This window comes from Amphiprion ocellaris, chromosome 18 (assembly GCF_022539595.1).
Source record: "Amphiprion ocellaris isolate individual 3 ecotype Okinawa chromosome 18, ASM2253959v1, whole genome shotgun sequence".
NCBI lineage: Eukaryota > Metazoa > Chordata > Actinopteri > Pomacentridae > Amphiprion > Amphiprion ocellaris.
In genome coordinates this window covers 21510795-21523948 of record NC_072783.1, presented here as the reverse complement: position 1 = coordinate 21523948, position 13154 = coordinate 21510795, and the positions used below count along the sequence as shown (strand labels likewise).

The 13154-nt window shown below is 41.7% G+C and overlaps 1 protein-coding gene across 1 annotated transcript; it reads left to right on the top strand.

Annotated features, from left to right (window-relative positions):
* The first annotated feature begins 312 nt into the window (after nucleotides 1-312).
* Nucleotides 313-11719, top strand: LOC111575375 (uncharacterized protein C16orf52 homolog B-like). Its single transcript, XM_023280444.3, has 3 exons — nucleotides 313-1099; nucleotides 8995-9207; nucleotides 10714-11719. The coding sequence occupies exons 1-3, from the start codon at nucleotides 994-996 to the stop codon at nucleotides 10896-10898; spliced, it is 504 nt and encodes a 167-aa protein (XP_023136212.1). The 5' UTR covers nucleotides 313-993; the 3' UTR covers nucleotides 10899-11719.
* The last annotated feature ends 1435 nt before the right edge of the window (nucleotides 11720-13154 follow it).

The window sequence follows — 13154 nt, the reverse complement described above, 5'->3', positions numbered from 1 at the left end:
TGATTTTATTTTATTTGTCTCAGCAAGGAGAATATAGAATGAGAAACGCTGAGAATAAATATTTGAAAGAAATATAGATTTCCTTGTATTTTACAGTGTTTTACATAAATATAAACATTTCCACCTTAAATCCGCCTTAAAAGAGTTCATCAGAGTGCAGAGAGATGTTAGATATTTAAATTTTTTCAGTGGATGGACCCTCACCCTGAAGACTTGAGGTGTGTTTGAGAAACTCCAATGACCACCACCTGCATAATTTAAAGGCAAAACGTACAGGGAAGTCAGCTTTCTACGGATTTTCTCGCGAGATTTGCCACCACACGGGCATGGAGACGCGAACTGGCTGAATTTTTAGTTTCCCTTGCAGGGAGAGGACGGCGGCATCGTTTTGCAGAGAATACAGTTGCTGTGCATTCAAAGGGTGTTTGAAAGGAATCAAAAGAAGGGATTCAGGCTGTGAATGTGCAGATTTGAAGCCACAGAAAGGCGCTTTTGTGTGAGCATGGGCGGTGTTTCCCGTCCGTGTTCGTCCGGAGGACAGAGAAAGCTTCCATACGGGGGAGATTCATGCAAACTCAGGAAATAAGTCGACTGCATGCATGATCCCGTTCTCACCGCTGGGTATTTAAACAGTGATTCAGTTAGAGGCCATACGCTTGATCTCAGCTCCTTTTTTTTTCTTCATGCAAATAAGATGCAGCAGCCGGAGCGAGGTGATCCATGAACCCGGGCAGCGACGCTCTCCTCCCGGATTGGAGCAGGACCAGCAGGTCGGCGCAGCTTCGACTGTTGGAGGATTAATAGAAGCGAGTCAAACTGCTCATGTGGGATCAAACACGATGTGTGGACAAATAGTGGCTCATCCCGACCCCGTCTCCACCACTGTGTGGCCCCTGACTCTGCCCTGCACGACGGGACGGGAGATGCGGGTTTAGGTGACTTCTAGATGTCCCGTCTCCCTTCGAGGAAACGGTGAGACAGACGCTCAAAGACATGGATAAACTCACCGTGATTTCAGGATGTCTCTTCCTCGCTGCAGACATCTTCGCCATCGCCAGCATCGCCAACCCGGACTGGATCAACACTGGAGAATCAGCTGGTGGGTTGTTCACACTGTTTTTGTACGTTTTGCACATGTATCGGTGCTGGTAAGAGGTCAGATGACAGAAAAACTCAATTTACATAGAAAATCTGGTGTTGGAAATGGCAGAAGTCAATAATGTGACGCTTTGAAATGAAGATGTGACCTCTCATGACAGGTTTATGACCTTTACTGTGATGCTGGCTGTGAGCACATTTTAATTCTGACTAAAGTGGTTAAAGCACCTAGAACATGGCATGATGCTGCCACCACCATGCCCAATTGTTAGGACTGTACTAGCCAAATGAGCAGTCCCAAAGAAATCAGTTTCTGTCTCTTCTGACCAGAGAATCTTTTTTTGTCAGAGTTCCTTGAATGCAGTTTGGCAAACTTCAAGCAGGTTGTCATCAGAGTTGTCTTTGTCCAGCTGCTGTACTCTACCGTAAAGACCTGATTGAGGAGGTGATGGAGGTGCTTGACCTCCTAGCAGATTGTCCATTTGTACAGAGGACTAATGACTGCTGGAGTCTTGGTCAGCTCACTGACAAATTGGACTTGTTTAGTTTAAAAGGGCTGACACTCTATAGTCCTTGTGGAAAATGTTTGTCTTTGAGCTCTTTCCATTAAGGCCACTCTGCACCTGGGGACACTCAAAGCTTTAGAAATGGTTCCATGACCTTGCTGATCTGTGCTTTGCTGCCTTTTTTTTAAATCCTGAAAGTCTTCTAATAGACTGGCTTGGTATTTGTTCTGACATACAATGTAGGGTGTTATAAAAACAGATGTCTGTCTTTTAGACTATTTCTAAGCCATCCACTTTTCCAAGAGTTAATGAACGCGGCATTTTGATGAGAAATTTCAAGTTTTTATTTATAAAGACACCCTCAATCTAATTTTTTTAGATTGTTAACATGTACATATGGTGTTTTTAAATGTGGTGAAAGACATATCGAGCAAAATAAGGAGTCACCACCATGAGCATTTACTTCTTGAAATTGTAATTATAATTAGCTGTTTTTCATATGTAACAAACCTAAGGAACCAGTCCTGTCCTCTTGCAGGGTAGGCTGGTCTGTGTTACTACTCTTTTCTAACATGTATAGCTGAGTTACTCTAATATTACATTACTTGTATGTGGTGGGTGGTTGGTCAGAACATGTTGTAGACGGTGAAGGGTCTCGTTTTTGCCTACTTCATAGATCTGCATATTTAAAGGAGGTGATGATGTTGAGGTACATTTAAGCCATTTTAAAGCAGGAATGGATTCTTTCCATGGAAAAGGCTTCTAAATATGTAACTTTAAAACTCAGAGATGAGTTTTATGAGTTACAATCAACTAAAGGGGGATTTTTGTTACATTTCCAAGAACATGTTTTCACTTTATCAGTATGGATTGCTCAGAGTCCATTTTTTTTTTATTTGCGCTTAAATCTGCAACACAATTGAATGTGCAAAAAGTGAAGAGCCCTGAAAACTTTCTGAACACACTGTACCAACAAACTATGCTGCACAATTCACCATCTGGATTTGAGCAGAGGTTCGGGTGTGTTAGCAGCAAATCTAGCCCCGAGCCACGAGCCTCAGTGTGAGAAGCTGAGCAGGATACAGAGATCTGGTTAACTCACTGTTTTCTGACTGTTTCCTGTTTCATGCTTAGTTGTGGATATTTAATGTTATAGAGAACACTTGATTTACAGACTTGAAATGGTTAAGCACATCTATTGTGCACCACTGAGAACAAATTCATGTGTCTGCACAGACAAATAGGGATGATCTGATACATCTTTCACTATTATTAATGTTTTGGCATCGAACAACAGCAACAACTGTCGTTTTGAAAATGAAATTATCAGTTATCACCAATAGGATCGTTCTACTGCCAATAGTTATCATGTGTGGGAAGCCAAATTCCATTGATGGTACAGTCAGTCCTAGATTTAAAGTGCTGAATACAGGTGCCCACCAAATCCCACATGGTCTAAATACACTCAGCCGTCCTGGTTATTGCAGTAAAGTCATATTCAGATGCAAAGTCCAAAGCTAAACATTGACCAAAACTGATGCAACAGACAAACAGAACCGCTGCACTGTATGCACAGCTGCATGGGGCTCTTGTCAGCCTCCATCCTAATGCTACAGTGAAGCAGAGATAAGCACATTATAGGCGTGCCGAGTGATTATTACATGATTTAATTTGTTGTTAAAAAAAATAAAAAATACTGGCTGCAGCTGCATGTTGAGTACATAACAAGCATTTTTTGTTGCATAAGTAAGTGAGCATTCATGCACCAAATCTTTTTTCAGTCGTCATCGTACAAAGAGGACTGAAGTTCCAAACATTAAGAAGGTTTAACCTTCCATTCATCATCGTAAATGATGGTGTCACTAATTACTGTAGTAAAAGCCTTTCGTTCCCATCTAATTAGCCAAATACTCGTTACCTGAGGCCAGGAGCCGTTGTTTGGGATGAAGATGTGTGACTTTTAATGAGACCTCCAGGGACAGTGATGCTTTCCACCTGGAGAATTAAAGCTGCTCATGCTCAGCTCTGACGTCTTTTATTTGGGCTACGAGTGCTCAGTTTATGTGTAGAAGTCCAAATCAGTGTAATCAGTGTCATGCTGTCATCTCCTGTCAAACTGATAGATCTGTTCAGTTGGAATTAGAAACTGAAGTAATGAGTAAACCTGAAATCAGTGAAATCAGTCTGAGTGTGAACTTTGATAACTTCTCAGTAGTTATTGTGATCATTTGGGAACACGTCACGGATGTTGGCAGCACTTGTGCCATTGATACTGTTGTTTAAACTGTGTAAATAGACTTTTTTTGTTGTGCCCCGTCAGTTCTGGTGCTTTGACGTTTGCCATAAGGTCACCATGAATGCTGGATATTCACAGTAAGTGTGGGGCAAAATATTGATGTGGCATTATCGTATCATATCACCTTCTTTTGCAATACATTATTGATGGACAGTTTTATTAAAATATGCACGTGCTGTAACCAGTCAACTGACCAGAGTCACTACTTCATGTCCTTATCAAATGAATGAGGGTGTAGTGAACAGAAGGTCACTAACCTGCAGTAAAGAAGACACTCGCAAGGACAAAATGATAGACAGCGAGCTAATTAACTCAACTGACACATTAATAAAACTTAATAATAATAATGATAATACACACACACATTGACACTACAATGCAGCGAGTAAACACGTTTCCCGATTTTTGCCTTTTGAGGTATTTTTTCTTCCTCAGTTGCACAAATTGTGATGTATCGTAGATGATTGTCTGGTAGTGAATCTCAGAATGGCTGTGTCATGATATTGTCTTTATCAGGGATAATGTATTGTGATGGTAAACTAATAACATGCTTTGCACAGGAATCCTCAGTCATCATTTAAAACAGCTCTACATTAGTTTTTAAGAAGATGGGACTTGATTAATGCTGCATCTCGATAAAGAAAGCAGCTGATTGGTACTTAAAGTTATATTCAGTTTATTTTCAGGAGTCAGTTCTTGGGTATGAAATTGTGTGAAATGATCAGCACCAGTTTCCTTTTGGCACATTCTCCTATTCTCCTCCTTATGTGTGAATGGTTTGTTCCAGCTGGTGACCAGAACAGGCTTGAACCAAAATGCCTTTCAGTCTGCACAATATCAGGATACATCTGGGCAGGGAAGTGACAAATGAGCAGCTGTGATCCCTCCAGGCTGATCAGATCACGCTCTGGATGATGGTGTGAAACACAATGAGGTTAGCACTTCTTGTGAATGATCTCTGGACTCTTTCTGGAAGTAAACGTCGGGGCAGCGAAGTGATGCAGAGAACCTTCAGAACCTTCTCACTCCTCACACCTCACAGTGAGAAGGTTCTGGTTTCTAAACCTGCTGGTTAGCTGGGTGGAGGTCGTACGTTCTCATTGTGCTTCCACGGGTTTTCTACTTTCACGATCTAAAGATTTGCATGCTAACTTCCAGCCAAAGTCAGTTCAGTTAGAAGAGATCAGATGAAAATACAGTGTAGAGGCTTATTGCAGAAACATGAGTGCGTTGAATCAAAGTATCTTCACAGTTCGACTCCACTAAGAAGCAGCATCATAGAGCTGATGAAGGCAGGAGATGAGGACAGAATTCTGGAGGTTGGTGGTGGAGCAAAGTCAGCAGATGGCTGATGGAGATTGGCAGAGATGCTTTAGACATCCAGATGAGGTGGAGATGTGGAGGAGGAGGGATGCAGGGTCAGCAGCATGGGAGGAAGAGTGATAGAAGCAAAATTATTTTTTTAAAAAAAGCTCTAGGGGCTGATTGGCTCAGAGCAAATAGATTATTGGACGAGTGTAGCGACGGTGCAGGAAAATGAAGTGAATTAGAGAGCAGCGCTGCAGAAATAACACATATTCACTAAGAAGAATGGAGATGATTACAAGTGAACGAATCTTCATCTCCCACAACCCTCTGCAGGATAAAGCGGATATATCAAATGAAGCAATGATTAAAAGTAAACTCTTTTCCACAGTCTGTTACAGCTGGAAAAATCTAATGTCCTCCTCATTTCCGTTTCATCCAGCTTTAACAAAAGACTATCTTTATATCTCACCATGTCTGTCTTTTATTCTTTTGCCACCTTAATCCACATCCATATGAATTTCATTTTTGTTTCCTCATCACATTATAGCGAGTTTCCACAATAGCATCAACCAAAAGCACATGTCAGTTGGACCCACGGCTTCATTGTGTTCTGATCTGGAATTTGCTGGGAGATGAATGCTCTATTTACGTTGTCCCCCACCCAGTGGAAAGAAAGGAAGGAACAGGATATCCTGTGTGTTGGGGGAATAGGTCAGTCAGCAGGAGGATGTGGTTCAGACCTGATGTTCTCTTCATCCCGGTGGTGGTATCATCGCCCATTGTTTCATCCACGTTCAAAAACTGAAGCTTTTCCAGGCATTGATTGATTTGGGCCCATGGCATGACTTACTGCATGTTGTTTCCTCTTTCTTTTCACCCACGGTTCCTGTCTCTCTTCAAGTGCTCCATAATAAAGGCTCAAAATGCCCAAAATAACATCTGTTTAAAAAAAAAAAAAAAAGATTGGTTGTATTTTCATGGCATGATGGCTACAAATAGAGGAGCATGTAGGAGATGGTGGGGAATGTTTTTAGGATTATCAACATTATGGAAGGGCTGAAGTAAAGAGGTACATTTCATTTGCTCTTCTCTAGTAAAAGAAGCAGGAATAAAAACTAGACGTCCATACATTTTCAATGTGTTTTGCACATTATCTCGTGTGTAAAAGGCTAAACTGTTAAATTTAAATTGAGGGGTTGTGATTGCTAAAAGTTCCAGATGTTTATTCAAATGCAGCGTATTTTATTTAATTTTCTGCCTAATTAAAAGACATCTCAGTGCTTCCCTGTGTTTTTCCTGCACTCTTTGTCATATTGGTGACTTGTAATTTCGGCCGCCACGACAATTATGCTAATTCTACACTCTCTGGGTTTAAATCGCCCTGATTGGGTTTATAAATGCATAAAATGTAAAAAGCTCCTCTTGTGCGTCTCCTTGCGAGGCTCTAACTGCTCTCTGAAGATAATTCTGGGAAACAACGGCAAAAAAGAGGGAGACAAATGAATAAATGACGGCGGGGGAGGATTTCATTTAGCGTTTTTCCGTTCTCATTATGTGCTGTTGGCCGTGTGGTGTCTTCAGGACGGCTGCAGAGTGGAACAGATGCAGTCTCTGCTGGCCTCCTCATGTTGGTGGCTGCTACCTACCTGACATCACAGCAACCACGAGGCTTTGTGACACAGGAGGCCGGCAGATGACTCGTGTCGCTGATTTCTTCATTTCCGCTGCTCTCTCCATGTGGGCGGCGCTTTGGTGGTTCACGCCAGAACCCTGAATCTGTTTGACGTCATTTGTGAATCGCTGGAAGGGCGAGGGGAGGGGTTACTGCTGCTGTTGGCATGAAGCCCATCGGCCTGTTTCCATACCGACCGTTCACTGTGGGGGAAACAGGGAGACTCCTGGAAGGTCATCATGTCACAGAGAGAGTCAACATATGGACGAATAATGTCACATGTTGCTGGGAAGTAGATTAAGGTGGAATAAAACATGCAAACCCAAAGCTATAGATATGATACAAGATGTCTCTTTGCAATTCTATCTAAATGCCATTTAAAGCCCCTGAAAATGTTATTTTTAAATAGTTTTTGATAATATTAACGACCACGGACCGTTTAAGTAACAGTGAAATTTTTAAAACATTTTTCTTCTTTATATTACCAGGTAAGATCAGTTCAGAACAGTTTCTCATCTACAATGATGACCTGGCAAGTGGCCCCAGCGGGAAGAAAGATAACAAACAATACATATATAAAAAAGTGTTAAAACAGAGATTAGAAACACCCTAAATTAATGCTAGCAATTCAGTGAAAACAGTCAGCATGTGCAGTGGGCCAGCTAGGCTCTGCTGCAGCTTCTGCTTAAAGATGTAAGGTGATGGAAGCAATGACAGTTTCGGAGATTTTTGAAGGGAATTCCAATCGATTGCTGCAGCCGGCGAAAGGAATTCTGGCCAAAGACAGTGCGAACCTTCACTTAAACATCACATGTGAAAATCACCCCCCAGTCACATACTCGTCTACTGCAATAATCATCTACAGACTGCGTGTAAGGACTGGACCACCATGACGTCACCCACTGGTTTGTGGACTGCTGTTTTGAAGCATTGGTTGCAGTTGAATAGTCCACAAATGTGTCTTGTCTTTGATCTTCATGGAAAATATCGTGAGGTCAACAACCTGGCTTAAGTGGCCACAACAAAAGAGGACACACACCAGGACGACAGTTAGAGAATACTTTATAAAGCTAAATTAAAGGCCACATTAAATACTCCCAACATGAGGTCGTGGAAATCAGTGCATGTGTGAGTATGTGAGTGTGTGAAGAAGCCACAACCAGGAGGAGTAAACCAGGATAACATAATCAAACCAGGAAGTGGGTCGTCTGCAGCCACCTGCTGAGCCAATAACAACTGCTCTGATTAGAACCAGAACAACCCCGAGAGGTCATCACAGTAAGGACGTAGGAGACTGTAATCACGCCGTAGTGGATGTTGTTGTTGTTGTTGTTGTTGTTGTGAATCTGTGCGGATGGTGCATCACTTTGTCCCAGTCTCCTCCTTCAGGCTGAAGTACTAAACCCTCACTGAGCTGTAGTATTCAGGTATGGGGATTGGTGAGGTGTCCAAATGATGTAACAAAGAGGTCTGGGACATGCTATTGTGTCTGCCGTAATGACATTGAAAAAAAGTGAAATAGGAAGGAAAGCCTGTCGATACATGGACTCACAGAGAGGTAGCATTAAAAGTATCACAAAGTCTGCATCAGCACCCTCACACACTTACCCTTAGATGCATATGTGGGTCACAAATGACCTGGTGAGGTCGTTTCCTTGCAATATCCTTGTAATAAAAAGTTTTTATCATTTCATATTCCAGCTATTTGTCAAAAAAGCTTATTTTTGATGGCCCCAAACTTTTGAACTGTAGTGTGAGTTTCTGGGGAGTAATACACACTGCAGATAAAACTATTTTAAAATGTACTTTTCTGGCTTCTGATTCCTGTCTGAGAATTAAATATTTCAGTCTGTGCTTTACCTTCTGCTGCAGGAGCCTTTATGTTCAGACACAGTTTATTTCAGACTTGTGTTGACTGTGTCAGCCAGAAAGACTTCACCTTGTGTTAACTGGAAAAGTCAAATTAATAAGCTCTATAGTTCTGAAGTGACAGCTGTGTGCGTCACACAGTAAAAAGAGTCAACGGCTTACTGCTGACATTTAACCTCTAATTTCATTACTTTGCTGAAGGATCCATTTTTTAACTTCTGACTCTCCTTCCTTCGTCCATCCAGGCTCTCTGACTGTGGGTCTGGTCCGCCAGTGTCAGACCATCCACGGCCGGGACCGAACCTGCATCCCCCCTCAGCTGCCCCGAGCGTGGATCACCACCCTCTTCTTCATCATCCTGGGCATCATCTCCCTCACCGTCACCTGTGGTCTGCTGGTGATGTCACACTGGCGCCGCGAGGCCACGCGATACGCCCGATGGATCGCCTTCACAGGGAGTAGGTGTTCGTTTTCGTCTTCTCCCCTCACGAACGGCTCTCCGCTCTTATTTCACCCACATATGTGTCGTTCTGATGTCCTCACTCACATCATGGGATCCATTGCACGCTATAAATAGATAGAATTGATTTTCTCTCTTCCTGCAGATGAGCAGGTCTGCTGCAGGTTTGATCGGCTCCAGCTAAACCGGAACTTGTAGAGGCTTCAAATGCAGCCGTGCGCTGATGAAGACCTGATCGCTGTTTCAAAATAAGCTCAGGTTCAGCATCTCAGCTGGAGTTGCACTTATATAGTCTTCCTTGCTCCTAACCGAGCCATGATAAGAGCTGGTCAGATTCTTCAACAGCTAAGGAAAAGTGCTTCAGTGCTTCCTTTCTTATCTCCTTTAAAGGAAGGAAGATTATCCGTCCCACGACACTCAAAGCGACACACAATCCACTGCAGACCCACATCAACAACATCCACCATCACATGAATACGTGGCATAGAGTCCGTGCAGTCGGAGTGTCGTATTATCGTGGTTGTCTTTTCTTATGTCTCCGTGAAATTTCTTTCACATCTTTCTTTCTTTTATTACTATAATCACCATTTAATATGTGTCCTTGTGTTATTAGTGGTCTCCCTGTGGTTTTCTTTGTGTTCTGCAGTGATATACAATCAACCAATACAAGTGAATGTGAGTTCACAGTGAATCCTGTTGTTTGTGCATTAATAACCCTTTAATGATAATCAGAGAGTAGAAATCTGTCATTATACTAAAGTTGACCTTAAAAACCAGGGATGCACAGTATTGGATTTTGGCTCATATTCAAAATATTTTCCAACTCACTTTGCTCAGTTGCTGATGTCAATATATGCACATATTTATTCCACCTAATTGCAGAGAACAGCAGGTCTCTGTTAGAGTGGAATTAACATGTTATTCTGCCCACTATTTTCAAATGTGCACATTCACCGGGTAAAAAAATAACAAAACTACTTTAGCTTATGTGTAGGGCTGCAACTAATGGTTATTTCCACTGTCAATTAATCTGGTGATTATCTTTACGATTAATCGATTAGTTGTTTGATCTAAGAAGTGTTAGAAATGGGTAAAAAAAAAGGTCAATCAGTGTTTCCCAAATCCCAAGATTACATCCTCAAATGTCATATTTTATCCACAAGCCAAAGACATTCAGCTTAAAAATTATTACTGTAAAGCACTTTGTAACCTTGTTTCCACAAAGTGCGATACAAATAAAAGTGAATGTATTTTTAATTTAAGCTGTTTCACCCACTCATCAGTTACCTTTAGCTGTTTCAGCAGTGTCCCTACCCACAGTTTAACCCTAATCTTGCTAAATCCTAGAGCTGTTCTTCTGAGTTTGGATTATTTTCTAATCAGCGGATCTCCTCCATAATATTTCCTCGCATTTCCACGTCTCAGCTTCAGAAGCAGCCCAGGTTGTCCATCACGTCTGGAGGGGGTGTTGATGCTTCTCTCCTGTTTTTCTCTCCTGCCACAGTGGTCCTGTTCTGTATGGCTGCTCTCATATTCCCGATCGGCTTCTACGTCAACGAGGTCGGAGGACAGCCATATAAGCTGCCCAACAACACAGTGGTGGGCTCCTCCTACGTTCTCTTCATTCTGTCCATATTCTTCACCATAGTGGGACTGCTGTTTGCTGGGAAGGTCTGCCTGCCCGGCTGATGTGTCCTCCTCTTCTTCCCCTTCCTCCTCTTTTTGAATCCTTGGAGAAACACCAACGCCTCAGGAGACACATTTTGTTAGGACTGACTCCTCTGTGGCAGCGCTGAGACTCAAACACCTACTTGTGTTTTTCTTTGTGGATGAATCGTCAAGATAACTGGAGCTGAAAGCGACGCGATCCGTCCGACTGAGCAGGTGCCGAGATGCCTGGAATGATCTTCATCAACATCCGTGCTGGGCGATGGAAATGAAATGGTGAACAGAGACGAGGATGATAATGAAAAAATGACGGTAATGGATTAAAGCATCAAGACTTTCAAGGAAGTTGGCTGTCATAAAGATAAATGGCAGTAGACAGCAGAAGGCCAGTCGCCTCTAATATGATGGAGGTTCTTCCCTAAAAACTGCTACCATCTGTAACATACAATGAACTTTCATTATTTGACACGTTATTATTTATTTTACTGTTTAGTTACACTATTTGTAAATGTAATTTCCAAAAGGCCTAATGTTTGCCAGAGTTTGCCTGCCATTAGTATGTGTGGTGGATCACTTTGCCTTAAAGATCCGGTCAGTTTCAGTCCGTTGAGGGTTTTCAGTAATTCTGGATACATGAGATCCTTCAGCATTAAAATGGTAATGTGTTCATAGAATGTAAAAGGGGCTGAATTTATGACTTGTTTGTTTCATACAATCGGAGTATTGATGCCTACATTTCTGTATAAATGAAGAGAAAGCGTGTTTGTATTATCTAGAAGCACTGTGATGTTTGTGAATGAGCATGGAAGTTGTCATCTCATTAAAAATGACTCAGTGAGGCATCCGTTGTCTTATGATTTTTTTTTAACATCTCTCCTAAAAGATCATTGTATAAGTGTGCTTATAATAATATAGAATTTCTAACGCTGACTTTAAATCAAGCTGAGTTTGTGATCTTTGGTAATCATCAGACTAATTCAGCATGTGAACTCACAGTAAATGGTGTTGAAATCAAAGCGATATTTGACAACAAGAAAAGCACTCAGAGAGCGCAGTACTTCGCCAAGGCTGCTCAGTCGTTGTGTCATTTCCGACAGATAAGTCCCGATAAGTCCGCAGCGGTGGATTTGTAGTAGCATCGCAATCATGTGATCGTCAGCAGGCAAATGACGTAGCATCCATTGGTTGTCATAGTTACAGTGACGCCGTGCCACTATCTCATAATGATAGAGAAATCTTAAACAAATCCATGGATCCAGACTATAAGCCGCATCACTGCCAAAATCTAATGAGGTGGTCCTTGTGTCATTTCTGACCTTCCCTGAAAATTTCATCCAAATCCATCCATTTTTGAGCAATGTTGTGAACAGACAGACAAACGTACCACGATGGCCACATAACTCTGCCACATTTCTTGGTGGAATAATTATCCTGGAAGCCACATATAAAGTATATCAAAGCTAAAATGTCAAAGTCAATCGCAATGCTATACAAAGTTAAAGATTCTCTAAATCGGCCTTTGCTATATATATTAAATTGTTCCTTTTTAGTCCAATATATTACCTGTGGAACTGTGGGAAAACATAAAATAAGAAAAGCATTCAGAGAGCACATTACTCTGCCAAGGCTGCTCAGTCGTCGTATCTTTTCCGATGGAAGAAACCTGTAATAAAAACTGACCCTGCGCTGAGCACAGGTGTGTGTTATGCATGTGTACGGATACAGAATTGCGTGACCTAAATATGTAGCGGGCGGCGGGAATTGAAGGGACTCGGAAACCCCCACACAATTTAATCAATTGTTCCTTGTATAATTTCCAACAGATAAGTGCCTGTGTCCTTTGAGGAAGTTTATTTTCACACTTGTAATGTATGAAAGAGGTATGACTCAGTTGGAATATACAAACTAAGGCAGATAGTAGCATGTGTCAGTCTTTATTTGTGCTCTAGGCTTGTATGTGTGGCTTCTTTTAAACTGTAAAGTATTTGTGTGTGACACTTGTACATTCTGGTCACATTATGTCATATTGTGAACTGAGTATTATGTATATAAATGTATACAGTAGGGATGTCCGATATCGTTTTTTTTGCCGATAATCGATATGCCGATATTGTCCGACTCTCAATTTCCGGTTCTGATATATGAGGGCTTGGAAATAATTCCAAACCACAGATATATTGTTAGTCACAGCAAGCTTGTTACTGCACACACTTGTTTACACGCTTCACGATGCAGTTTGATGGTGCTGCACTCTAAATTTGTTCTAATGGCTTCAGA

Excerpts from the sequence above, each read along its gene's own strand:
- LOC111575375 (XM_023280444.3), top strand. The coding sequence starts at position 994 with ATGGATAAACTCACCGTGATTTCAGGATGTCTCTTCCTCGCTGCAGAC. Across the intron at positions 1,100-8,994 it reads CAACACTGGAGAATCAGCTG|GCTCTCTGACTGTGGGTCTG; the intron begins GTGGGTTGTTCA and ends TCGTCCATCCAG. Across the intron at positions 9,208-10,713 it reads ATGGATCGCCTTCACAGGGA|TGGTCCTGTTCTGTATGGCT; the intron begins GTAGGTGTTCGT and ends CTCCTGCCACAG.